The 25,079-nt window shown below is 58.8% G+C and overlaps 2 protein-coding genes across 3 annotated transcripts in view; one reads left to right on the top strand and one right to left on the bottom strand.

The window, feature by feature from the left end:
• The window catches only part of LOC112987802 (dynein axonemal intermediate chain 1), a 149,077-nt gene extending 136,937 nt beyond the window's left edge, over positions 1 to 12,140 (top strand). For both annotated transcript variants that reach the window (XM_026107851.2, XM_026107850.2), the window contains exon 20: positions 11,859 to 12,140. In XM_026107851.2, the coding sequence (XP_025963636.1) occupies positions 11,859 to 11,963 (105 nt within the window). In that variant the 3' untranslated portion in view covers positions 11,964 to 12,140. The remainder of the gene's footprint in view (positions 1 to 11,858) is intronic.
• Positions 12,141 to 18,467: 6,327 nt separating this feature from the next.
• On the bottom strand, positions 18,468 to 21,430 carry LOC112987805 (ribonuclease P protein subunit p25-like protein). The gene is made up of 2 exons (XM_026107856.2): positions 21,277 to 21,430; positions 18,468 to 19,855 (listed from the first exon to the last, which is right to left on the bottom strand). The coding sequence occupies exon 2, from the start codon at positions 19,844 to 19,846 to the stop codon at positions 19,289 to 19,291; it is 558 nt and encodes a 185-aa protein (XP_025963641.1). The 5' UTR covers positions 19,847 to 19,855; positions 21,277 to 21,430; the 3' UTR covers positions 18,468 to 19,288.
• Positions 21,431 to 25,079: the final 3,649 nt, after the last annotated feature.

Here is a 25,079-nt window from a genome sequence, read left to right as displayed (position 1 = left end):
TATTTCTATCAAGCAGTTGTTTCCACTATTCCTCTAGATCAGTTTAGGCATCTCCTCAGCGCTGGTGGAAAAGAACAATTTTGGTTATTGTCCTAAGGGCTCCTGAAACATCATCAGATTCTTTTTCAGTCTTTATTGCATCCTCCCAGACTTGCAGCCTGATGACATCCCTGGGTTTCAGGCAGCTCCTCACACCTGGACAATACCAGGAAGATCCATGCATGGACTCAGATCAGCATGGAAACAGGAGAGCCTGGGAAGAAGTCAACCCTCCTGAGATGATGATCTGACTGTGCTGGGGAAATCTGCAGCCAGAACTGGTGCCCAGATGTAGCAAGATCTCCACTATCTCCACCAAGGAGATTTCTCCTCCAGAAGCCCTCCAGGATGATGCAGTGCAGCGATGCCCTCCCTAACCATTTCCCTCTGTCCCATCTCCAGCAGCACAAAGACTGGGGCAAGGATCAGGCCATGTTTGCTGGTGTGTTGAAGGGCAAGTTAAGCAGGCTGTTTTCCCCTTCTGGGGCTCTATCTTGCTGTAAGCCTCAGTAAGGAGACAGGCTTTGTACCACAGTTGTTTTAATGTAGCTCATCTGCCCTCATTGTGTTAGGCATGTGCCCAGCTTCAGTTAATCTCTGCTATTAGGATCCTGCTAGTCCTTAAGTCTAACAATTTATTGTCGAGTATCTGCTTCTGCCAGCTTGGCCACTACCTTGCTGAAGCTGTAGATTGCTGATTCACCTCGTTCCATTGGTGGTACTGGTGGGACTTGCTGAGTGATGAAGAGATTACTTTGGGAAGTGCTCACCTTAAGGAGCTTAATGGCTTCTATGTTGTTTTCTTCACAGCTTGCCTTTATTTTGCTATACTCTATTGCAGAGAAGCTCCATTAGTTTCAGCAGCCAGCTGAGCAGATGGATTTAGCTGGTCTATGGCACTGAAGTAATTATGTTTCGGTACAACAGAGAGACAGCAAACACATAAAATTAATTCAGGTGCAGCATCCTGGTCAGTGACTCAAAGCAAAGAGCAGTTCAGGGAGGCCACCGCGGCTGCACTGTGACCGTGCTGTTGGCAGCATGGGTAAGTTACTAGGAATATATCCCTTGGTTTCACTAGATGATGTTGGACTGGCTTTTCCCATGTCCAGTTCCTTCCTTGGGTGTGTATTAGCATCAGAGAGATTGATTACTGTTCTCATCTCTCTTCTGCTTCTGTTATAATTAAAACAGCAATATATGCATGAAGCAATTAGATTTTAATAATACTTTTTTAAACAGGATGTCAAGGAGCTTAGTAAAAGGACTTGGGCTGGAGCCAGATCAGCATCTTAAGACTGGATTATCATTAAAATGCCTGCCTCCCGCCTGGACAGCGTAGCCTGAGCACAGGCTTTAAATCTGCTTTTTTAGTCAGGCTGCACCTCATCTTCTTCTGCAGACAGTACCCACAAGACCCCGTGCTCCTGGGAGTTGCAGGAGCAGAGTGGGACATTGGTAGGGACAGCTCTGTGGCACCTGTGGACTCTGGGTCTGCTGGTGGGACAGGAGCATCCCCATGCCAGTGCCCACACTCATCCTCATCCCCATTGCCATCGCTGTGAGCCAGGGAGCCAATATTCAGGTCCGCCTGTTCTGGGTTGTTTCCTGTAGAGGAGGCAGTTGCTAACTGGATTGGGTTTTTTTTCGTGGCAGGTGTGCTCATCTCTGTTTCGCAGAAGAAAGCGAGGTGCTCCACGAGTGTCTGCGCTCTAGGGTAGCATCTCTGAGCTCCCTCCCCAGCCCCGCTCTCCAGCACATCACTGGCTTTCTCCTGCCTTGTTTTATCCTGTATCCTGCAGCCCTTGGGCCCTACATTGCAGTCACTCCAAGGCAAATCCTCTTCTTCTCTGAATATAGGGGTCTTACTCCAAATAAAGGTCTTACTCAGACCCTCATGTGGTGCCGCTGGGTGCCCGTTGAGCAGGAATAGGGAGGGTGTAAGACACCTCCAACATCACTGCAGGCTGCACGGATGTGCCAACCGGCAGTGATGAGCATCCTCCACCAAACAGCACCGTGCCCAGGTTATCTTCAGGAAAGGATTGACACCAGCGTAGCAGCTAACCAGGAGCTTGCAGAGCAAAGGGGCACCACGGTGGGTTACAGCAGAGCCTTGCCCCTGTCTGGGTCAGGAAGTGATTTCTCAGCTGCTGTGAGAGGGTCGGATCCTGAGGAAAAGCAGCCTCTCTAGCTGCAGGATTTCCCGTGCTCTTGTCTTGTGGCCAGTTTCTTGCTGACCCCTTTTAAGCCTTGATTTGCATGCTGCATCATAATTCAGTCCTTGATTAAGTGATTTAGCACGACTTCCCACATAGTCCAGAGTAATAGCGTGTCTAGTTTTCAGGCCTGGGAGGATTTGTGTGGCATTTGTTTCCTGTGCAGCAGGCAAAGAGATTCTGTGCAAGCCATTTAATTTGTGGCAAATTGGACACACGGTCTGAAGTAAACAGGATGCACTTCAACGAGAGCAGAGGCAAAGTACGAGGACAAGAAAAGGAAATGGGAATAATTGGCTGGAGAGGTTTGCAGAGGATCTCAAACACTAGCCAGCAGTGCCCTGCCGTAGCAGAAGAAGTGGGTGTTAGATCAGGATTGTGAACGAGAGGTGTAAGTAGGACACCTGAGCTGATCCTTCCGCACTGCTGAGCGGCGTGAAGGCCTCAGCTCCGATTTGGGGCACCGTGTTGAAAGATGTGATGAGCAGGACAGCAGTGGGGACAACGCGGCCAGCCGAGAGGCTGGAAGCAGCGAAGTGCAGAGAGATGAGCCCTGGCTCCAGAGGGGTGCCAGGCTGGTGGGGTGAGGAAGACAGTGCTTTGAGGTTGTAAGACAGCAGCATAAGGCTTAGGGCAAAGGTTTTCGCAGGGGTGAGAGAGAAGCACTGGTAGCCATCATCAGGGGGTGGGCTGGCATCGCAGAAGGTTTTTAAAAGAGATGGCCATGCAGATGATGGGAACAGAGTGTGAAAATCCACTGCTCAAGGCATGTTGTGCCAGGCACGCCAAGAACCAGGTCAAGCACTGGACAAGCATTTGTCAGAAGCAATTTAAAACTAGCTCCTGCCATGGACTAGGGCAGACTAGTGGATGCTTGAGGGCCTCTCCTAGCCGTGCTTTAAATGGCGCTGTGATTTAAATGAAACCTACACACTAGAATGTGTTGTAAAAATGACACAATTGTTCACGCCATCAAAATATCTAGTGCTATTTCTGTAGCATCCCTGAGTTCAAGTGCAGTCATAGAGAACAGGAGAGCATGAGCACTGTGGCCTGATGTTAAATTGCAAACTGAACTCTTTCAGTAAGCACAACAGTATCAATTGTAATACATCTTTCATGCCATTGTCATTTAGTGTTATTAAATATGTGGCATCTAGGCGTGTAGACTTTTATCTTTACTTCTTTTCATAGCAAAACTCTGTTTCCTGTATCCTTGTATTTACCTAAAGAGAAGTATATTCACACACTTCCATGTTAATAGCAAAAAATAAGTTTTCTATGCAAATGTGTTTATATTTAAAACCTGGTGTGGCAAAAGTTTTAAAGAAAATGCAGTGTTAAGTGAGACACAACAGCTGAACTTTCTTAAGGCAGTGAAAAGGTGATCACAGGCGATATATGTTAACAATGGTGGTTTGAGAGAGAAGTATTGCAAAACAAAGTACAGCTTTTTAAAATATACTGCTCATGCCACTGTGAAGGATTTCTCATGAGATGTTACTCCATGTGAGATACAGCAGCACTAAAGTATTGCTGGAGTTGCATTTCCAAGTCCACATTTAGTTGCTTTTATTAAACTGGCTTGCTGAGCTATCGTACAATGAAACTAGTGTAAACCTGAAATAAGAAAAAAATAAGAGATGCTGAGTGATAAAGAAATGTGCCTGAAAGCTGATGGTGCTACCTGCCAACTGGCAGCCAGGGCTGCAGCTCAAGATTGCTGCGGTTCCTCTGCGTCGCAGGGCGGGCTCCGTGATTTCATCCCTTTGGAGGGGACCGATGTACGTGAGCGTGGGTGCTGAGCCTGCCCGAGCCGCTCGCTGCGGGGGGTCGCAGCCCTAGCAAAGAGGTGCCGCAGATGTGGCTCCTCTTGGGCGGCCCAAGAGCCACGGGAGCCTGTGCCACTACTACCTTCCCACCTTCCTTCCTCCCCGCTGCTTGTGTTTGGGAGATCCCACGGCTAAAACAACAGGGATTAATGCCCCCACCGGATTTTACATTTTATGCCGTTATAATATGCAATATGTAGGCAAGCTTATGGTAACAGGGCTTTCCACTGAGTGGTACTAATAGCTAATTAAAGTAATTGATCCCATCCAGAAGAGACACATTGCATTGCACTTTGGCAGGTCTGAACCCAGTAGGGCTGGATCCAGGATCTGAGAGTGGTGGGTGATGCTCTGCCCGTCTCCCCCAGGGAAGGAGCATCCCTTCCCTCTGCCATCAGTCGAGACAAGCAGCCCTGAGCAAAGGGGAGTGCGAGCTGTGCTTGGTGGGGAAGCACACACATGCACGTGCACACACCACCACCACCTCCCTGGGCTGGAAGCAAAACCTTTAGGGCTTTCTACTCCCCTCCAGCCCTTTTACCCCACCTAAAGAGCTCAGGGGAGGGTAGTTACGCTGCGCACTGAGCACACAATGATTTTTCTCCGCGCTTACTGCTAAATGTGTGAAGTGATATGACTGATAATCATTTCCATGAGCCTTGTGAGTAAGTTATTGTCTCACTCGGCTGCCCTCTTTGAAGTGGCTGCTGTTGGCTACTCTCAGTGACAGAGGGTAATGATGCCCGGAGGCAATGCTGGTTTTTATCCAAATCCCCTCTCCCCCCACACACATATACACACTGCTCGCAGTTAGAGTGCAGCCAAAGCGTCCCCAGGGCTGGCAAAACCCAGCCTGGTTTAATCCAGGAGCAGAGAGCCTGTTGCTCACCCTTCCGAATCACAGTTACTGTGGGGTGTCAGTGCAGGGCAGAGTTAAGGTTATTTGCTTAGCTGGTCCATTCCAGACTTTGAATAATTTTCACATGCAGCCTTAACTTTAAAGGCTGTGGTTTGGTAGTATTTGAACTGAGGGTTGTGACCATGTCTCTGTTTTGAACCCTTAAGTGACTGATGCGGAAAAGGCAGAAGAGGGAGGTTTCACACCCAGGTGACTCAAGGACACAGTCTAATCCTCATGCTGCGTGTCCGGCTTGGCTGGGCCGGAGCAGCACACGCACGGGCGGTGCAGCATGCCCCATCATCTGCATTTGCTGCGGAGGGGCTTCCTGGATGGATTAAGCAGCTCAAGACACATTTCTGACTCTTTTTAGGGACTGTTTCAAATATGTTTCATGGTTTTATGCTCTTGGCACTGGTGGTAAATTTAGATTGAATTAAAGTGTCATTATAATGCCCAGCCGGGAGGAGCTGCGTGAACCGCCCCAGGCGCTGTCTGTGCTTGGTTTCGCCACGCTCACTCAAGTTTTCATGCATGACTGCTAAATTTGGGCTTCTTATGGCTATATTTAGGTGCCTAAATTAGTGGTGTGTAAGAGACATTGCTCAAGGCTCTGAAGTTATCAAGAGAAGAGAGCGTTCAGCATGGCTGGAAGCCAAACCTCTTCTTCAGCTGCCCAGATAGAGAAGTTCAGTGCTAAGCCTTTATTAGACATGAGGTAACCGTGGTCTTGCCTTGCAGTGCCCACCAGCACGATCCTTGTGTTCCCCATGCTGGAGGCCACTGCGGCCAGGCTACACACTGCATCCAGTATGAGACAGGTTAAGCAGATAGCATTAGGTGTTTAGCAGATACACACACTCAGCCAAGGTGTACAGCTGGATCAGGCCAGCTAGCAAGTGCCTTTTGGTGGCAAGCCCTTCACCAGAGATCCTCGTGGGGCTGCGTCTTGAGCGAGCAGAGCTGCAGCAGCTGTGCAGGCATTTTCCCACCCAGTGTGTAATGCTCCTAATCTTGTTACAGCTGGCAGCTCTTCTTCCAACAGAATTTGGTGCTGCTGATGGTTCATTAAATCCTGTTAGCACAACTTGCCACACCGTGCTTTGGCTGCTCACTGCTTAATATTTCCCGAGCGCCTTGCTAAGGGTCAGTACAGATCATGCCATGGTCCTGAGTAAAAAAAGGAAGAGCTCCAAGGTTGGCTGAACCAAACTCCTCCATGGCCTGGCTTTGCTGGAGCCAGAAGAAACACATGCGGAAGGGTTTGGCTCCTGCTGTGTGAATATTTTTGCATGGACAGAGACACTGTAAAGGGAGTGAGCATGGGTGTGGGGTTCCAGCCTGCCTCTGGCAACGGCTTTCTTTTCATACAACCATGGGTGAGGATTTGACCTTCCTGTTAGCTATCGGCTATTGTTGGAGCCTGGTCTTTCCCTCTCGCATGGGTGTTTCTAAGCCAGTCTGCACTGTGGCACACCGCACACGGGTACCTGCCCTTTAGCTAGAGGAGATGTCTGCCCAGACCTCCTGGGTTTCAGTGGTCTACACACTTCTGATAGTCCCAGCACCTTCCAGGTCTGATCTGATTTTGTTTGCACCTCCTGACTGTCAGATGTCGCTGATCTCATGCCTTTATTGGCAGAGTGTGTACTGTCAAGCTAGAGCGAGCAGGCCGGTCCCATTGCAGTGTCTTTGCTGGTTCCAGTGGCTTTACTGGGAGCCTCCAGTGAGCAAGAGCAGGTCACTCAGGGAGTCTGCTTAGACGTGGGGCCATGAGACCTGTCTCTCCAGCCTGTGCGTTGATGTGATCTGATACAGATGCTAGTAGAGATCTGAGTCAAACATGTGAGCTACAGTAAGGAGAGGAATTTGCCCTGAATAGCACTGGCTTTAGCAGAAGATAGAGAGACAAGCATCCATGGAGTCAGTGTCTAGCTTATCCAGTGCCTCAGCATGGAAAGCGGAAAGCCCCAAGATCCTGTGTGGTTGCTGACACCTGAATGACCCAGCCATCCCCTGGGCTTTTCTGCAGGTTTCATTCCCTGCCAGCAGAACATTTCCTGCGTCATTTATTTCCAAACAGTAGCAAAATACGCCTAAATCCTTATCTCCAGTCTGTCAGCTAATTCTTCTGTGGGCCAGCAGCAATGCTATCAAATCAGGCTGTGAGTGTTACTCCAGGCTCTTGGCGGCTGATAAGCACGTTGCTGCTGTATGCAAATGGGCTTCTTGAGAGCCCAAAAGCAGTCACAGAGTGGTTGAGGTTGGAAGGGACCTCTGGAGATCATCTAGTCCAACACCGCTGCTCAAGCAGGGTCACCTAGAGCATGTTGCACAGGATCGCATCCAGGCAAGCTTTGAATATCCCCAGAGGAGACTCCACAACCTCTCTGGGCAACCTGTTCCAGTGCTCTGTCACCCTCACAGGATTTTTCCTCATGTTCAGATGGAACTGCCTGTGTTTCAGTTTGTGCCCATTGCCTCTCATCCTGTCACTGGGCACCACTGAAAAGAGTCTGGCCCCATCCTCTTGACACCCTCCCTTAAGACACTTGTATACATTGATAAGACCCCCCTCTCAGTCTTCTCTCCAGGCTAAACAGGCCCGGCTCTCTCAGCCTTTCCTCATAGGGCAGATGCTCCAGTCCCCTAATCATCTTTGTAGCCCTCCGCTGGACTCTCTCCAGTAGTGCCATGTCTGTCTCGTACTGGGGAGCCCAGAACTGGACATGCTACTCCAGATGTGGCCTCACCAGGGCTGAGTGGAGGGGGAGGATCACTTCCCTCGACTTGCTGGCTCATGGTCAACTTGTTGTCCACCAGGATTCCCAGGTCCTTCTCTGCAGAGCCACTTTCCAGCAGGTCAACCCCCAACCTGTCCCGGTGCTTGGGGTTATTCCTCCCTAGGTGCAGGACCCTGCCCTTGCCTTTGTGGAACTTCAGGAGGTTCCTCTCCACCCAGCTCTCCAGCCTGTCCAGGTCTCTCTGAATGGCAGCACAGCCCTCTGGTGCCGCAGCCGCTCCTCCCAGTTTTGTATTGTCAGCAAACTTGCTGAGGGTGCACTCTGTCCCTTTGTCCAGGTCACTGATGAATAAGTTGAACAAGACTGGACCCAGTACTGACCCCTGAGGGACACCACTAGCTACAGGCCTCCAACTAGACTCTGCGACTCTGATCACAACTCTGAGCTCAGCCATTCAGCCAGTTCTCAATCCACCTCACTGTCCACTCACCTAGCCTGCACTTCCTGAGCTTACCTATGGGGATGTTATGGCAGACAGTGTTGAAAGCCTTGCTGAAGTCAAGGTAGACAACATCCAGTGCTCTCCCCTCATCTACCCAGCCAGTCATTCCATCATAGAAGGCTATCAGATTGGTTAAGCATGATTTCCCCTTGGTGAATCCATGCTGACGACTCCTGATCACCTTCTTTTCCTCCACATGCTTCGATATGACATCCAGGATGAGCTGTTCCATCACCTTTCCAGGGATGGAGGTGAGGCTGACTGGCCTGCAGTTTCCTGGGTCCTCCTTCTTGCCCTTTTTGAAGACTAGAGTGACGCTGGCTTTCTTCCAGTCCTCGGGCACCTCTCCTGTTCTCCATGACCTTTCAAAGATGATGGAGAGTGGCCTAGCAATAACATACGCCAACTCCCTCAGCATTCATGGGTGCATACCATCGGGGCCCATCGATTTGTGGATGTCAGATTTGCCTGAATGATCTCTAACCCGATCCTCCTCAACTAAGGGAAAGTCTTCCTTTCTCCAGACTTTCTCTCTCTTGTCTCCAGGGTCTGGGATTCCTGAGGGCTGGCCTTTGCAGTAAAGACTGAGGCAAAGAAGACGTTCGGTAACTCTGCCTTCTCTGTATCCTTCGTCACCAGGGCACCCACCCCATTCAGCAGCAGGTCCACATTTTCCATAGTCTTCCTTTTGCTACTGACGTATTTGAAGAAGCCCTTCTTCTTGTCCTTGACATTCCTTGCCAGATTTAATTCCAAATGGGCCTTAGCTTTCCTCGTTGCATCCCTGCATACTCTGACAACGCTCCTTTATTCCTCCCAAGTGGCCTGTCCCTGGTACAGACATCATTTCCAGCTTAGCATTCAGCCAGCCTTGGCTCCTCTGCTAGGTGTCAAGGCTCATAGCATGCTCTGGGTTCACCCGCAATATAACAGCACTGGGTTGCAGTAAGAATGGGGCGGGGGGGGGGGGGTAGGTTTTGGAAGGCTTCAGAGCTGCAGATCATGTTGCACGTACTTGATTCGTATTCATTTGTTGGTGCATGGAGCCGGTGTGGAAAATCTTGCTGTATTCACAGCGAAGTTTGGGTCTCTTTGGTCTTTCCATCAGAAATGACCCAGGGAAGTCTCTTTGCCATCATTCATTGAATTTCCTGGTCCCGTCACTGGTGTATTTTGGTAACGGAGGAGCCCTCCCTCTCGGGGTCTTCACCTTGACCAGCCTTGGTCCTGAGCAGGGTAGCAAGGAAGAAGGTGAGGTCTTCTCCAGCCTCAGCCATTGCTGGGCACCAGGCACAGCCCCACTCTCAGAAGTGGCTAGGAGCCTCCCTCTTACTGAAAGGAGGGGGGCAGGGGGCTGTGCTGGGTTTATCAAGGGCTTTAGGCAACTAAAAAAGCAAAGATCCTGTGAAGTCCTGGCAACTGGATGCCTCTTCCCATTGAGTAAAATAAGGAGACATTTGTGAGTTTTAGACAGCTATGTTGGTGGCTTCTTGCAGCTCCTCATCCCCTTCTACACTGGCTTGTAAAAGCTTAAACTCCTTTTGCATGGGAAGCTGGCATCCTAAGTCACTCGGATGCCTTGTAAAGGGGATCAGATAATGCAGCTGTGCCTAGAAATCTCATCCTGCCAGGAACGTCAGGCTCTGGGAATGTCATCGGCATGAAGGGGCCCCACAGGACAGAGCCAGGCCTGTGCCCCTCGGCCAGGACTCAGCAGGAGAGGAAGGGCCCAGTCCGCCTCCTGGGGAAGTTAGGGGAATTTTCCATTGATGGCCTTGTCAGCATGGTTGACACTCTTGCTGCTTTAAAGCACAAACATGTTTTGTTTTGTTTAATCCAAACCTTACAGCAGATGTTTTATTATTATTCCACCAATGGGGAAAAAAAGGGTTGCTGAAAAGTGCCAGCATCATGGGTTTTATGGGAAGGTTTTTATTAACTTGGTGTTTTACTGTTCAGCAAGGGAGGGAACGCATCAGCCAAAAAGCAGTGATTCCAGTTTAAATGACTCCCATATTATGGGTGTGGAGTTCATTATGGGCTGGTTTGTGGTGCGCTGGGCTGGGGCTCGCAGGGCAATGGCTGCCGGGTTTTCAAACAGCCTCTCCTCCTCCTCCTCCCCCTCTGTGGCGCCACCTCGGTCGTCCTCTGCCTCCCAGTTTGCTTTCAGCATCAGTACTCGCATTTGGGTCTGAGGTGACAGTCCAGGGTCCTGCAGCAGTCATGCCTACACTGCCTATGGGGCCAGGAGCCAGTGGTCCTCTCTCGTGCCTCAGTTTCCCTGCCTGGAGAGCCAGGGCAGAGCCTGAGCATGAGGCAATGCAAGGCAGTGGGGGATTTGGCTGTGGGGCCAGCCCTGGGCCAACACAGCAGTGCCCCATCAGCGGGGCAGAGTCTGTCCCCATGCGGAGCTGGTACTGCCCTGGCCGTCCCCAGCCAGGTGCTCTCCTGACACTTTCCTCCTTGCTGCTGCGTCTGAGAGCATTTCGCCCTCTTGTTGGGAAATGCTTAAAGAATAAAATCAATGCAAATGTTGCTGCGAGTGGCCCCAGCACCCGTTCGATGAGCTCCTCGGGGACAGTCCTGCCGCGTAAGCTCAGCTCTACATCTGCCGGCGCCGTGGGGGGATGCTCTGCACCGGCTCCCTTTCCTCTCCCGACCAGCCCACGTGGATGCAGCGTGAGCGGCCCCAAGCCCGATGCTGTGGGCGATGCAAGGTGACACGGGGAGGGTTTCGAACGCTGTCAGACAGCAAAGCAGCTTTTCCGGGGAAATAGCTGGGTCCTGAAATACCCCGAGCAGCTGTGTTTATCTGAACGCGCTTGTTTAGAGAGATGCTCAGCTGTGACGTGGGCCGTTAGTATCAACATCGCTGCTAGTGCCCAAACCAGAGCCACAAAGGGCGTTGCTCAGTTAACGGAGTTAACGCAAGGCAGCACCTTCCCCGGGTATAACCTGTGCGCCTGGGAAATAAAAGCAGCCCTGGTCTGTCCCAGGGCTCGGATGAGAAATGGGGTTATCGTTTCCAATCGGACGTGTTTCCAAACAGCCCAGTTCAAATGAGGGCTGCTTTCGCCCCAGACCTGCCCGCCATAGCTGCGGGAAGGCTCTGCTCTGCTGGGGCTGGGCTGGGGCAGGAGAGCAGCCAGCCCCACATGTGCGTGTGCCTGTTCATGTCTACCCGCCCGTGCCATAGCTGGAAAGGGGGCTGAACGCCTGCTGCCTTCAGTGCACCCCAGCTTTGCTAGAGCAATCTAGAGACATCTCCGCAGCTCAGCGCGCAACTTCCTCTGTCATGTCCCCGTGGTTTTTTTGCAGCGCTGGAGGAAGAAGCCCGTGTGCAATTGCTGCACCCCGAGGCTGTTAGAGGAGCTGATTGAGAGGTGAAGTGGTTTCCCAGGCAGGGAGAGCAAAAGGGCAGGCAGCCTCCTCGCTCAGCTCCTCGGCCTCCCGAGAGCATCTCCCGCGTGGAGGCGGCGCTTGGCCCTGCTGGGCTGTGGGATGCCAAGGGGGGAGCGGGCAGAGCGGCTCTCTGTGGGCTGCATCTGCAGTGTCTTCGCTCCCCTGCTCAACCCCAGCGGGTCCCCCCTGCTAACCGCTCTGCCTCGCTTGTTCTCTCCACAGGAGAAGAAAGGCCAGGAGGTTAAGAAGGGCCCCGAGGTGGAAATCGCAAAGCTGGACAAGCTGCTCAACCTGGTGCGCGAGCCAGCCGGCCAGGCGGGGCGGTGAGCGGCGGAGGCGGCAGCCCCTCGGGCCGAGCGGGACGCCGGGCCCCGGCGGCGGGCCGGGCAAACAAGCCCGCCTTTGACCAGCACCTGCTTGTCATGCATGCCGTGGCCCGCGCTCTGCCCGGTGGGAACGCTTCGCCTCCGTGCCCAGACGAATAAACAGCGCTGCTGAAAAGTCCCCGGTGTGTGCGGCCGTCTCTGGGTGCAGCCGGCACCTCGCAGCTCCCCTCCGCCCGCAGCGGCTGGGGCCGCCTCTGCCCAGCCGGTGGCTGCAGGAGTGCTCCGGCTTGCAGCGCCGGCTCGCCGCTCTGCAGCAAAGGGATTAGCCGCTGCGCGGCTGCGGTGGTGGCAGGAGCCGCGGCGGCCTCGCTGCATGCAGATGAGCCAGGGGCCAGCGGCGCTCGCAACGCCGGCAAGCGGCAGTGGCGGCAGGTGACCTCCGTCTGCTTGGCTCACCCGCGTCCCCCACGAGCGTCCCGTAACTTACGGCCACTCAGAAACCTGCTGCTGCTTTTAGCACAAGGGTGCCGTGAAATACCCAGCCGGGTTTCTCATCCGGGGCTCAAGAGCCCCGGAGGGACGCGGACACCAGCCCTTCCTTGTCACGGCGCCCCAGCAAGCCACTCGCGCCCCACAGCCCCTCTGCCAGCAGCTCTGCCCCTGCGGCGGCGCCTGCTCCGAGCCGCAGGGGCCCCCCGAAACGCTCCCCGCACTGGGGCGCAGGGCAGAGCGTGCAGACGCCACCCGGGTCCTACCATCAGTTTATTAGTCTAGTAAAAACACCATCGCAAAGGGACGCGGTAGCTACACCTGATGGTGGGGCACTGACATGGGAAGGGGGCACAGGCCCGGCCATGCCCACGGTGGGGGACCCCCGGCTCGGGCACCCCGCAGCCCCCATCGCCCACAGCCCCCTGCTCTGGCTCTCGCGGAGCAGCGAGGAGGCAGCCAGCGGGGCCGGAGGATGGGTCAGCGGCACTGGAAGACCCTCGGGTGCTGTTCGCCCTCCGCGCTTGCACGGCAGCATCGGTGCCAACGCTGGGGGCGGGGAGAACAGGCAGGCCGGGGACGCACGGACAGGCCCAGCAGCCCTATGTGCCCTCCCGGCTCACAGGGGCGACTGCTGGGGCAGACGGGTGCCCCGTGCCCCCCGCTCTCCCCAGGCCTCCCCCAGCACCTGCTGCCCGAAGGCACTGGGAATCAGTGAGGCCCGGCTCCAGGTGCCCAGGGCTTGCTGGCTCTCCTCCATCCCCACCGCCAGCATGGGCGTCCACGGAGGTTGTGGGCCCCAAAACCGCACCAAGGAAGGGCTCTGCCCAGCTACACAGCGCCCGCAGGCGGCTCAGCGTCCCCTCGGCTCTCATCCTGTCCAGCCCAGCACCCCGGCTAGCCCAGTCCCAGGGTGGATGCGGTGTCCAGGCTCGTGCAACTCCAACCGATTCCCCGAGCCCTCGGCAGACCCGGTCCAGGTGCAGGGCAGCAACGAGAGCGAGGACTCGGCTGCTGACCCTTCCCGGCACTGCTGGCCGTGCGGCTCACGGCTGCAGCAGGTACTTCTCTTCATTCCTTGTCTCATCCGTGTCGGAGGACGGGCTCTTCTTCGGGCAGGACGGGGTCCTGCAGGCCTTGCAGAGGATGAGGAAGAGGATGAGGATGAGCAACGCAATGACGCAGTTAAAAGAAATAGCGACGACCGCTCCAGCGGAGAGAGCTGCCCCCATCGCCGCTCCCTGGGGAGACGCCGGGCCCCCAGCCAGCCCCTGGCCTCAGCCCGGCCCTCTGGATGCCGGTGCAGCGATGGGGAGCGCGGTGGCCACCTGTGGGCATTGGCGGGGACCGGCGGGGACGGCCGCAGCTCCCGAGGGCCCCGGCTGCAGTGCCAGCAGTGGGGCGGCCCCCCCCCCGGCGCTCCTGCCTCCAGGCCGGGCCCCCGCTGCGGGCAGGGGAAGGCGAAGCGGCTTCTTCGGCACCTGCCGCCCCGGCAGACGAGCAGGGCCTCCGCGACGGCTTCGCGGCGACACTCGCAGCCGAGAAGGACCCACGGGGCCGTCGGGCTCCGCTCCTCCCTCACACACCTGGAAGGGAGAAAGTTGCCGTCACCACCAGGACGAGGGGCAGGAGCCGAGCCCCCCGGGGCAGCCCGGCGCTGCCTCCCGACACCCGACGGCAGGGCAGGTCGTCGGGGCCAGGCTGATACGTCAACCGCGGGAAGCGGTCAGCAGCGAGGGCCTTCGCTGGCTGCCCCGGCCCCGGCCTCGCCGGAGCGGAGGTCCACGCAATGGGGCGCAGCCGGCGTGGCCGCATGGGACGTGGCCCAAACCTCCCTCCGCTGCCGCCAGCGTGTCTCCAAGCGCGCTTGGCCCAGCTCGCGTTTCCTCTCCGCCCTCCGTGTGGTTTCCCTTCCCAGCCATCTGCACGGCGCCGGGAGGCCGCCCCGTCCCGAGGGGCCCCGGGAGCGGGGGGAGCCGCTTCCCCCGGGGCAGCGCCCGGGGCTCCGCCGGCGATGCCCGGCAGCGGGCAGCCGCGCCGAGGGGGCCGCCGTGGCCCCGGCCCCGCCGTGCCGCCGGCCCCCCGCCCTCCCCGTCCGCTGCCGGCCGCGGGACCCGCCGCAGCCGCTCCCCGCCCCGGCCGGGCCCCCCGTTACCTGGCTCCGCTCGGCGGCGGCAGCCGCGCCGCCCCGCCGGGGCCGCCCCGGGAGGCGGCGGGACCGGACCGGGCCGGGCCGGGGGGGGCGGGCGGCGGGGCCGGAGCGGGGCCCCGTGCGGGCCGGGCCGGGCCGGGTTGGGCCGCCCCGTCGGTGCCGCAGCCCGGCGGCTGCCCGCTCCCTCCCGCCGGCACCGGGCGGGCGGGGCCCGGCGGCGCCCCGCCTCCGCCCCGCCCTCGGCCATTGGCTGACGCCCCCCGCCAGCCCCGCTCCATTGGGCGAGCCCGCCGCGGCGGCCACGCCCCCTCCGCCCCGTTCCCACGTGAGCGGCGGTGAGCGCCGCCGGGGCAGAGGCGCGCGGCGGGGCCGGCCCGGCCCGGCCCGTGCTGTGCTGTGCTGCCTGCTCTGCCCTGCCCTGCCTCCCCTGCCTGTGCCGTCTGTCCTGCCCGTGCCGTCTGTCCTGCTTGCCATGCCCTGCCCGTGCCGTCTGTCCTGCTTGCCATGCCCACGCCGCCCTGCCTGCTCTGCCCAGCCCTTAACGGCCCCGTCCTGCCCTAACACACGCATGCACAGGCATGCACACCCGCAAATAAAGACATGCACACGTGCATGTGCACACACATATGAAGACACGCATGTGCATGCACACCTGCATATGCAGACGTGCACACGTGGCCCCAGCCCTGCACCAGCCTCGCTCGGCAGCGACGGCCCACAGGGAGCCAGCGGCCCCAACCTGCTCTGCCACCCATGAGACGAGGCTGGAGGGGGGGTGATGTGTCCTAGCACAGCGTAGCCACCCCATCGCTACCCGCGTGCCAGGTCCTGCCTCCGCAGAGGCGGTTGGTGCCACCCAGACCCAGCAGGGAGTGAGGCTGTTTTGCCCACCCGTCCTCCTCCTCCTCTTCGCGTGGCACCTAAAAGTGCTCCAGAAAGCCATGCCTGGGACGGGAGCCGCGAGGCAGCCCAGAGGGTCCTCGCGTGGCAAAGCCAAACACCCTGTGAGATCAGTCCTCATCTCAACTGTAGGGGAGCTCCTCAGCCGAGCGCCATCAGAGGGCACCGCGGGCTTCGTCCCCAGAGGAACCGCTTGTCACCCGGTGAGAGCTGAGGGACCGGGGCCGGACAAGCTGCAAGGAACAAAGCTCAGTAGGGCTGGGCTGTGCTCCTCACACCCCCGTCCACCTCCAGACCTGCCCTCCCTGCTTGCCTGGCCCGTGCCACCGCAGACATCCAGGTGAGGCGAGGGGATTTGCTGCAGGGGAGCAAAGCTGCCCGTCCGGGCAGGCTCTGCCTGCGGCAGTGTCACGGCACAGGGCGGCCTGTCTGGCTCTGCACAGACGAGCGCCGATCCATCGCGCCAGGCAAAGGCCGGAGCTGGATGGGAAGGACACGTTGGCAAGTGAGCTAGGGACCTCTCCTGGCTGACGGGAGCAAGCCTGAGAGGCCACGCAGGGGGTCGCGTGTGCTGCGGGCTGCCGGACCTGCTCCCCAGCTCCCCGGGATGCCGCGCTCCTTGGGTTTCACCCTTCATCCACCGCCTACCGCCATCACAGGGTGAGGCTGGGGCCTGGGGCCTTCAGGCTTGAGATCCTCGTGGGGCCGTTACAGCTCCCCGAGGGCAGCCCTGCCCCTGCTCTGCCAGGGGAAAGGCGATGAGTGCCCCGAAGCGGTGGCCAACGCAGCACGCAGCCCATGGAAGGGCTGCTCCTTCTCCAGCCTGGCGCTGCACAGCTGCCGGCTGCCCCGACACCCGGAAGGCAGAACCACCATGGGAACCTGATGGTAATTTTCAAACTGTAAATACAACTATATATACATAAATAAAAATCATTTTGCAGTTTTGATTGGGCGTTAAAAGCAACACTGCCATTAGGATTTACACAGGCTATTTTAGGAACCAACTTTCCTTCAAAAGGGCGTTTAAAACAGTAAACAAATAGTTTTGAGCTCATCGCAATGGAAGTGGTAGAAACAGTCGAATCGGACACTTCAACGTCATTCCTTGACATTTATCACTAAACAGCTGATTATTTAATAAAAGCAGTCTCCTCCTTACATCTAAGAGAACAACAGCTGGGAACAGCAGGGCTCTGGCAAAGATGAATAACCTTAGCTTAACTCTGCTCCATCTCCAGCTTTCATGTGCTTTGGCACCACGGAGAGGTTTGGGCATTTGCAGAAACACCTCGTCTGCTCTTGCAGGTACCTCGGCAGCCAGGCGAGGGGAGCGGGGCCGGGACGAGGCCAGCGGAGCAGCCTGCATACCGGGGCCTCGGTTTGTGGCCATGCCATTGAGGTTCCTCAGCAGTCGCTCCAGAGCGTTTCCACAAGGCCACCAAACCCAGCTTGTTTTCCAGGGTTTGAAAACAACAGAAACCTTTCTGCAAGCTCGGGAGCTGCCTCTCATCACACGCGCCCGCATTAGGGCGCCGCTCATGCCAGCCACGTCAGGCAGTCTGCGCTACGCGCTTCACACAGCGTGATCTCCCATTTTAAATGTTCATTTTGGGATGAAGCGAGACAACATATGTGAAATCAGGAACGTTTAATTCCAGACCAGCATGGGCTCGACACAGACACTTGCACCTACCGCTACAAAATCGGAGCATCGGGAGACAGCCAGGATCTCGCGTTCACAACTTTACGAGGCGTAACGCTGCCCTGTCGTTTCTATCCATCTGGCAGACGAGCAGGTCTGAACGGCAGCTGTGCTTTACTGAGAACTAAACCCAGACTACCTGCAGCCGAAACATCCCAGAAAAAAAAAAAAAAAAAAGCTGTTTACTAGCCCTGGGAACAACTCAGATTGTTATTATGTCTTCAACTTTTTCTAACTGAAGACCGCAAATTAATTCCCTTTCTGCTACTTCTTGTTTTTATATGTCATTAAGTTTGGACTCCGAAGACGACCCCTTTTGCTGCATGGCCCTCAGCTGCTGAAGCTGCTGACAGCCAGAAGGGCACCTTTGAAATCCTCAGAAAACATGTTTTTGTACAGCTTCTGTAGTTTGGGGAAACACGTTAAGAGGCAAAAGAATGAAATGAGTCACCTGCAAGTGAGAATAAGCAGCAGACAAAAATAAACGGTGCAAGGGTCTGGCACTGCTCTGGCTCGCTCCAGGAGCTCAACCTGTGTGGAAGCATGCCCTGATGCAAGGCAAAAACCTCATACACTCACAGGCGGATGAAGTCTGGGGCTTGCCTGTGAAGGTGTCATGCCACGCAGGCAGGGCACCACCTCACCCCTTTCAGCCTTTCTCTAAATGTTTGTTCCCATGGATTTGAGAGTATCCCTCAAAGTAAAGCGGTTGTGGCAGGTCTGCACAGGCCAACAGACACGCAGGTTTTGAGAAAGAAGAGTAAAGAGGACAGGCAGTGGTTTAAATCACGATGTAGTTTAAGCAGGTGGTGTTCTGGCAAGCATTCAGGCTTTCAAAGGAACAGCACTTTCTTCCTGCCCTGTGTTTACTTACCTCAGCTGCTCCAGAAGTAAATCTGTAGAGCAAGAAAAGATGCTCTGTCCTTTGCTTCCTTTAGCAAAGTTTGGATGAAGTACTTGAGCCTGCAATTCTAGACAGTTTAAAGAAAAACTGCAAAAAGCTTCCCAGAAAAAACAAATGTTTAGCTTTCTTTGGATATTAAAGGTGAACTACAAAGGAAGGAAAGAACCTCCCCCACACACACACACACACCAGGGCCAATTTACAGTTCCTTTATGAGAGAAAACTCTCCATATGCAGGTTCCCCTCCTCCTGAGGAAGGGGTCAAAGCACGAAGGCTCAGCCCGCAGGCACAGCCGTAGTTCTGTCAGTAATGATTAGAGAATGACCTCCAGCACGATGAGGAAGACATTACAAATTTCACGTTAAATAAAGAGGAAACTTTATTCTAAACCCATTTCTATGTATCATAAAGGAGCAAAAAGAGGAAACAGTGTGCTTTGGAGCTTACCATTACCACCACCCCAGGGCACTCACACATCTTAGGGATTTCGGGCCGATTATTACATTAGTCAACTCCTGACACCTTGGCAGAGAGAGATCTAATCTGCCAACTCCACAGAGGAGGTCAAAGGAGGACAGAAAGGGTGCAACTCTCGCAAAATCACAGATGGAGTCATATCTGAGGAGAGACTGCAGCCGTACATTCAAACCGCCAGGCTGCCACAAGGGATTAGCACAAGACAGACTTTCAGGCACAGATTAAGCGGCTGATCCAGCCCAGTACTGTGTTTTCCGTATATGCAAGCTCTGGCGACACAGGCAGCAGCCAGAAATCCAAGCCGGGTCACACCTCCCATCTGCGCCACAGCAAGAGCCACCTCCACCACAAGCAGGTGGTGCACTGCGCCTGCTGCATCTCCCCGAGCAGCTTAAACCCAGCTCTGTGAACAGCCATTAATTTGGGCCCCATGACAAGATGCCAACAGTCCATGCTCGGTTCCCATCTTCCTGTTTCATCCCTGAGCCGCAAGCTACAGAGTATAGCCTGGCAGCCTTTGATAAGGAGACTTGTCAAAACACAATTTCAGACAGCTACAATCATGTCTATTTTGAAACAGCAACTTCTCCTTCCCTCCTCCAACAGCTCTGCAAGCTCATGTGTTCAGCAGCTTTCCAGCTACAGTAGCTGGCTTTTTTCCTTAAATCCCCCAAGTTACACCCAAACACGTCTTTGTCTCAGGACTTTTCGCAGGACTCCTCATCCTCTTCGACAGACCGAGGGTGCTTTCCTGTGTTGCCAGCTCCCCTTCCTCCACCCTGCTTCCTCTTCATTTGGCCCTGGGACTCCGCTTTGAGTGTCTCAATCCAGAAGGCTTCAAAAGAGCCTGGAGCCTGATATCCAGGCTCTTGGGGATCGAGGGCATCTTTGCTGAGCAAGACACATATGGCAGGAATGTTTCTCTTCACTGTCAGGGCATCGAGGCCTGCCTCAGGCACGATGGGTTCCCAGATCTCTTCGATCTGTTTGAAGAGCACTTTGGTGATCTGGTGCAGTTCTTTGAGCCTTCGTTTCATGATTTCCACACAGGTAATGGTCTTGCTGACAGCCTTGCCTGAGCCAGTGAAAAGGATCTGCCTCACCGAGTCCAGCTCCATCTTGCCAATGGCATATCCCATCAGGTTCCTGATTTTGCTCCCATCCTTCACTTTCATTTCAATAATATCAGGGGGCAGGTCAGTGAAAGGAAGAGGACAAGGCTTCTCCACAATCTTGGTCTTCTTATAGTTCTCCATTCTGCAGTGCTGAAAAGGAAAACAGATCCATTAATACGTGTAATTATGGCTCAGAAAACTGGTCTCTGTAAGTTCACCCATCCAGGTCAGAGGAATAAGCACAGCAGGACCCACAACTTTTCAACAACCTGCATCAAATTCACAGAACTCAATAAATGAAGCAGCAGCTTCATTTATTCCTCCTAATGTGGTAAAACCTATCTGGAAGTTACTTCTGCAGCTTAAATTACAGAAAATCAGTGTGATCTTAGGTATTTTCAAGCCATGTGAAAAAACTCAGAGCAGGTCTAGACAAACACCCGCACTTCACAAACATCTATTGTAACTGCTTCTCAAACAAGTTAGCAACAATCTTTCCCCAAAAGGGCACTTCAAGCCATCAGAATCAGAGATCCTAAAAGGCCATATGCAAAATATTAATAAGAAAGTCATAACTAATCCTGCTGCAGTCATTTCAATCCCAGTCTTCCTCTCCGTATACCTACAGCACAAACCTTGCCACAGGACAGCCTGGCCCTGAAGGACAGATTGTAGAAGGAACAGGTCTAGTTTTGTGAGTCGAAGCAGAATGAAAGGAGAAATACAAGCAGCGCCACAGTGAAAATCAGAGAACACGTGGGTGAGCACAGGTTATCAGGAATAGAGTAACGGGGTATTCACCATTGCTGTGTCCCATCATCAGCACCAGAACATTTGCACTATGAACCTGGGCGCATCTCACCTTCAGCAACCCAAGCATGTTACAGAAACAGAGTCAGGGGAAGGGGGGAGGTTCACAAGCAGTAAGGACCTGACCCCCATGACTGTCCAGTCTATGCATAAAGCCAGGGATGAAACAGCGCAGGAAGACTGAGCCGTGGGTTGGGGACAGCACGCACGTGGCCAGTAAGGAGCAGGTAAGGTGATGGCACATCATGAACTTGTGAGGGGCCTGCAGAAGGGAAGCGAGCAGAGGCAGAGAGGCCCAGCCAAAACCAAAGCCGCCTGTGCACACAGTGCTAGCGCTTCGTTACCCTCTGGCCCGGAGTCTCACCCAGCGGCCAGCCCCGGGCAGAGGGGTCAGGTCGGCACCCCCGACTCTGCATTAGGCAGCAGGGCCCACCCCCCGTGGGCCCCGTCTCCCCTGTGGGGCTTGGCGTGTGCCCGGCCCTGCTGGGGAAGGAGCAGGGCCCGGCCCCATCGCTGAAGGGGAAGCGGGATCCCGGCCGCCATTACGTGGTGGGGGGGGAACGGGGTGCCGGGGCGGGGAGGGGAACGACAGGGGCCTGGAGCGGGAAACGGCCCGGACCCCCTACAGGGCCGCAGGGGAGGCCAGGCCGCTGCCGCGGGGCACGCGGTGGGGCGGGGGAGCCCAGGGCCCCGCGGAGAGGCCGGATCCCCGCCGAGGGGGCCCGCGGAGGGACGCAGGGGGAACCGGGAACGCCACTCACCTGCGGCCGCCTCAGCGCGACCCGCGCCGCTCGCCACAAGATGGCGACCCGGGGGCGGGGCGCGCGCAGGCGGCGTGGGGCGACAACGCCGGGGGGCGGGGCGACGCTGCCGGGGGGCGGGGCGAGGGCGCTGAGGGGCGGGGCGCCGGGGGGCGCTTCGCCGCGCTGTGTCGGGAGAGGGCGCCACCATGTCGCGACAGGCGGCGCGTGCAGGCCACGCGGGGAGAAAGGGCGGAAACCTGCCTTCTTCGACGGGCACCGGAGCCGCCGCCCACTCGACGACCCTGCCCCCGCTCACCCAACACCCTTCGTCGCCTGCGCGCTCTCGCGGGGCGCCGCGAAGCCGCGGCTCTGTGACGTCACAGCGGCGGTCTGTGACCTCACCATCCCGCGCCCCCTCCGCCGCCGCACAGCGCCTGCCCTGGCCCGGCCCGGCCCGCCATGCTGGGCGCCCTGGGGCCGGCGCTGCGCCGCGGGCTGGTCCCGCTCGGCATCGGCCTCCTGCTGCTGGCGGCCGCGGCCGCCCTGCTCGCCGCCGCCGCCCGGCGCCGCCAGGTACCGGGGCGGGCGGGGGGGGCTCGGCCCGACCGGTCCCATCGCATCCGGTGGCCTCGTGTCCCGTCTGGTCCCGTCCTGTCGCGTCCCGCACGGTCCCGTCATGGCGCTCCTGTGCCTGCAGGGCGGCAGCTGGCGGCGGCCGGCGGCGGCCCCGCGCCCAGGAAAGCCGGTGCCGGCGGCGCGACCCGCGCCCACGGGCTCGTCGGGGCCGGGCTCGGCGACCTCGCGGGACTCCGGCCCCCGGCGGGACCCGGCAGAGCCGGCGCAGGCGGGCGGCCCCTCCCGTGGTTCCTCATCCGGCGGCGGCTCGGGGCACCGCTGCCCCTTCTGCCCCCCGCCGCGGGGCCCGCGCGGCGCAGCCCCGGCCCCGGGGGCAGCGGCCCCCGCCACGCCCGCTGCGGGCGCCTCTGCGGCGCTGCGGCGGCACCTGGCTCGGAAGGGCCTGGAGCTGCGGCTGGGGGCCCTGCCCGCGCCCGTGTGCCGCTCGCAGCAGCGCGCCGCCCCGCGCCGGGGCCGCCCCGCCTCGCCCCGCCTCGCCCCGGCCCCCGCGGGGCCGCCGCGGCCCCCGGCCCCCCGACGGCTCTGCCCCGCGCCGCCGGCCGAGGCCGCCGCCGTCGCCGACAACCTGCTGCGGAAGCGGCTGCGGGGGCTCTGGGGCGTCCCCAACCCCACCGAGGAGTCCCTGGCCCGCCTGGTGCCCTGCCCCCCGCCGCTGCTCCCCCCACCGGCCCGGGGCGGCGGGCGGCCCGCGGGCTCCTGCCCCGGCGCCGGGACGTGGAGGCCGGGCGAGCTCCCCCGGGGCAGCCCGCGGCCCCCGGCGGCCCCCGAGCTCCCCGCCGGGGTCGGCGCCGCGCGGGACACGGGGCCGCCCCGGGGCGAGCGGGAGCGTCCGGGGTCGCCCGGCCCGGACACGGCGGCCCCCGGCCCCGGGCTGCCCGGACCGGCCACCGCGGGGCCCGTCGGCGCGTCGGAGCCGGGGCCGGAGCCGAGCCGGGGCGTCCGCAGCGAGCGGCTCGACTCCCGTCCCAGCCTGGCGCCGCCGTCCCCGCAGGAGGCACCCGGCGAGGGGGGCGGCCGCGCGGCCCCCGGGGCCGGCTCCCTGCCCGCGGCGCCGAGCGATGCCCCGGGCGAGCGCCGGGAGTCGCGGCCAGGGCCGGGGGCCATGGCGGTGACTCCGGCCCTGGACCCCACGGCCACCGGCTCGGGCAGCGGGGACACGGCGGCGGCGGCAGGGCTGTGCCGGGAGCGGAGGGCAAGGAGCCGCCAGGGCGCCCAGCGTGGGGCCCGCAGCCCCCCGCAGCAGGGCCGGGGCTGCTCGCCGCCGGCCTCCGTGGCCACACTGCGCTGGAGCAGGAGGCAGGTGCTGCGGGCACTCGAGTGCGGCCTGCGGGAGATGGTTCGGAGCCGGCGGGATGGGACGGGGACGCCCGGCCCTGAGCAGTCTTCATCGCACCCAGGGGCCCAAATTTGGGTGGCGGAGGGGCCCCTGGGGGCTTCCGACCCTGCGTCGGGGGAGCCCGTGCCGCCAGCCCGGCTGCAGGTCTCGGTGCCCTGGCTGGAGCTGCACGTGGTGCAGCGGGCGCTGGGCACCTTCCTGCTGCCCCCCTGTGTCCGGGACTCGCAGGCCGCCCACAAGGCCGCGCGGGCCGGACGGGGCTGCGGGTGCCGAGCTCCGCGGCCTGGGGGGCCCCAGGCCACGGTGGCCCCAGTGAGCCAGCAGGAGCCCGTGGAGACCCTGTGCCCAGCCCAGCCACCAGCCGCAGCGTTGGGCCCTGCGGGGCTGCGCCCACCCACTGGGCGCCCGCAGGGCCACGGGTCTGAGGGCCAGAGCAGGCCCCCCCTGTGCCGCGCTCCCCAGCCCCAAATGGCAGAGCCGTGGGCGCCCCTGCCCCCCCGCAGTCCACACCAGCATCCTCCTCCTCCAGCAGACATGGGCAGGGGGTCCACGGCTGCCTGGCACCCTGGCCCCCCTCCATCGCTGCTGGGGGGGCAGGTGGCACTCAGCAGCCCTGCACTGGGCTCGGCGCCCGGGATGGGCACAGACACCCACAGCATGGCCAGGGGTGCGGGGGGCAGCCCAGCAGAGCAGCAGCGTCGGGGTCCCAGCACTGCCGTGGGGGCCGCGCTGCTGAGGCTCCTCCGGGGCCTCGCACCCTGGGCGTCAGGCAGCGACAGCGCAGCCCCAGGGAGACCCCCTGCAGGCCCAGGGCACGAGCCGGGGGCACAGGGGCCCCGGGAGCTGCGTGGGAGGAGCGAGGCACGAAGGGAGCCCTGGCACGATGGAAGCGCAGCAGGATGCCCGTCCAGCGGCGATCAGCCAGGGCTGCGCGGGCGCTTTGGGGGAATGGCCCCTGGAGCCTGGCAAAGCCCCCAGGGCGGCAGTGAGGCCAGGGCCTGGAGTCCTGACCGCTCCTGCCTGGCTGCTGCGACCCCTCCGGAGGCGTCCACCGGCACAGAGGGGACCACAGCATCCTCAGGCCCCCACGAGGGCAGTGGGGCCCCCCACCGCGGTCCCCAAAAGCACAGGGCACCCCAGGCAGGTGCCAGATTGGTCGGTGGCCACAGTGGAGATGTGCCTGGCAAGGAGAGGAGATGTGGTCACAGGAGGTGGCCACACCGCAGGGCCGGGACAGGCCGCGGAGGGCCAAGGCAGCAGTCCCGGCCCGGGAGGCAGCGCCCTGCCAGCCCCCAGGGCTCCGGGGCCCGGTCCCGCAGTACCTGCGGCCACACCAGCTTCAAGGGGACGAGGGCGTGCAGCAGCATCCCGCAGGGCGTCCCAAGCCAGGCAGCCTCGCCATGTCGCACCTTCAAACCATCCAGCGAGGACATCTCCAATGGGGAGAGCTCGGCCTCCCCGGAGCACTGCGATGCCTGTGCCACCGGGCATGTGTGCCCGTGCCGCCTGCGCCAAGCCCACAGCTGCAGCAACCTCTGCTTGGCACAGGAGAGGATGTGCTCACAGCCAGGCAAGCTGTCGCCACCCCTGGAGAGCTCTAGCACAGAGTGCAGTTGCCATCAGGCCCCCAAGGAGAGGCAGGGCCAGGGTCTGTGGGGTATCTGGTCTAAAAAACCTCTATTTTCTTAATAAACTGATTTTCTTATTGAGAGAGCTCTGTGGGGGGCCTCCCTGTGCCAGAGGGGCAGGGCGTTAGGGATGGGAAAGGGGAGATGAGCTCTGGAGCCCTGGGGAAGCTGCGCTACCCTGGCAGGAGGACGAAGAGGAGGAGGAGCCAGGGCAGAGCCTG

This window comes from Dromaius novaehollandiae, chromosome W (genome assembly GCF_036370855.1).
Source record: "Dromaius novaehollandiae isolate bDroNov1 chromosome W, bDroNov1.hap1, whole genome shotgun sequence".
Classification (NCBI taxonomy): Eukaryota; Metazoa; Chordata; class Aves; order Casuariiformes; family Dromaiidae; genus Dromaius; species Dromaius novaehollandiae.
This window is presented reverse-complemented; position numbering and strand designations above follow the sequence as displayed.

Coding starts and splice junctions, on each gene's coding strand:
- LOC112987805 (XM_026107856.2), bottom strand. CDS start 19,846: ATGGAGAACTATAAGAAGACCAAGATTGTGGAGAAGCCTTGTCCTCTT.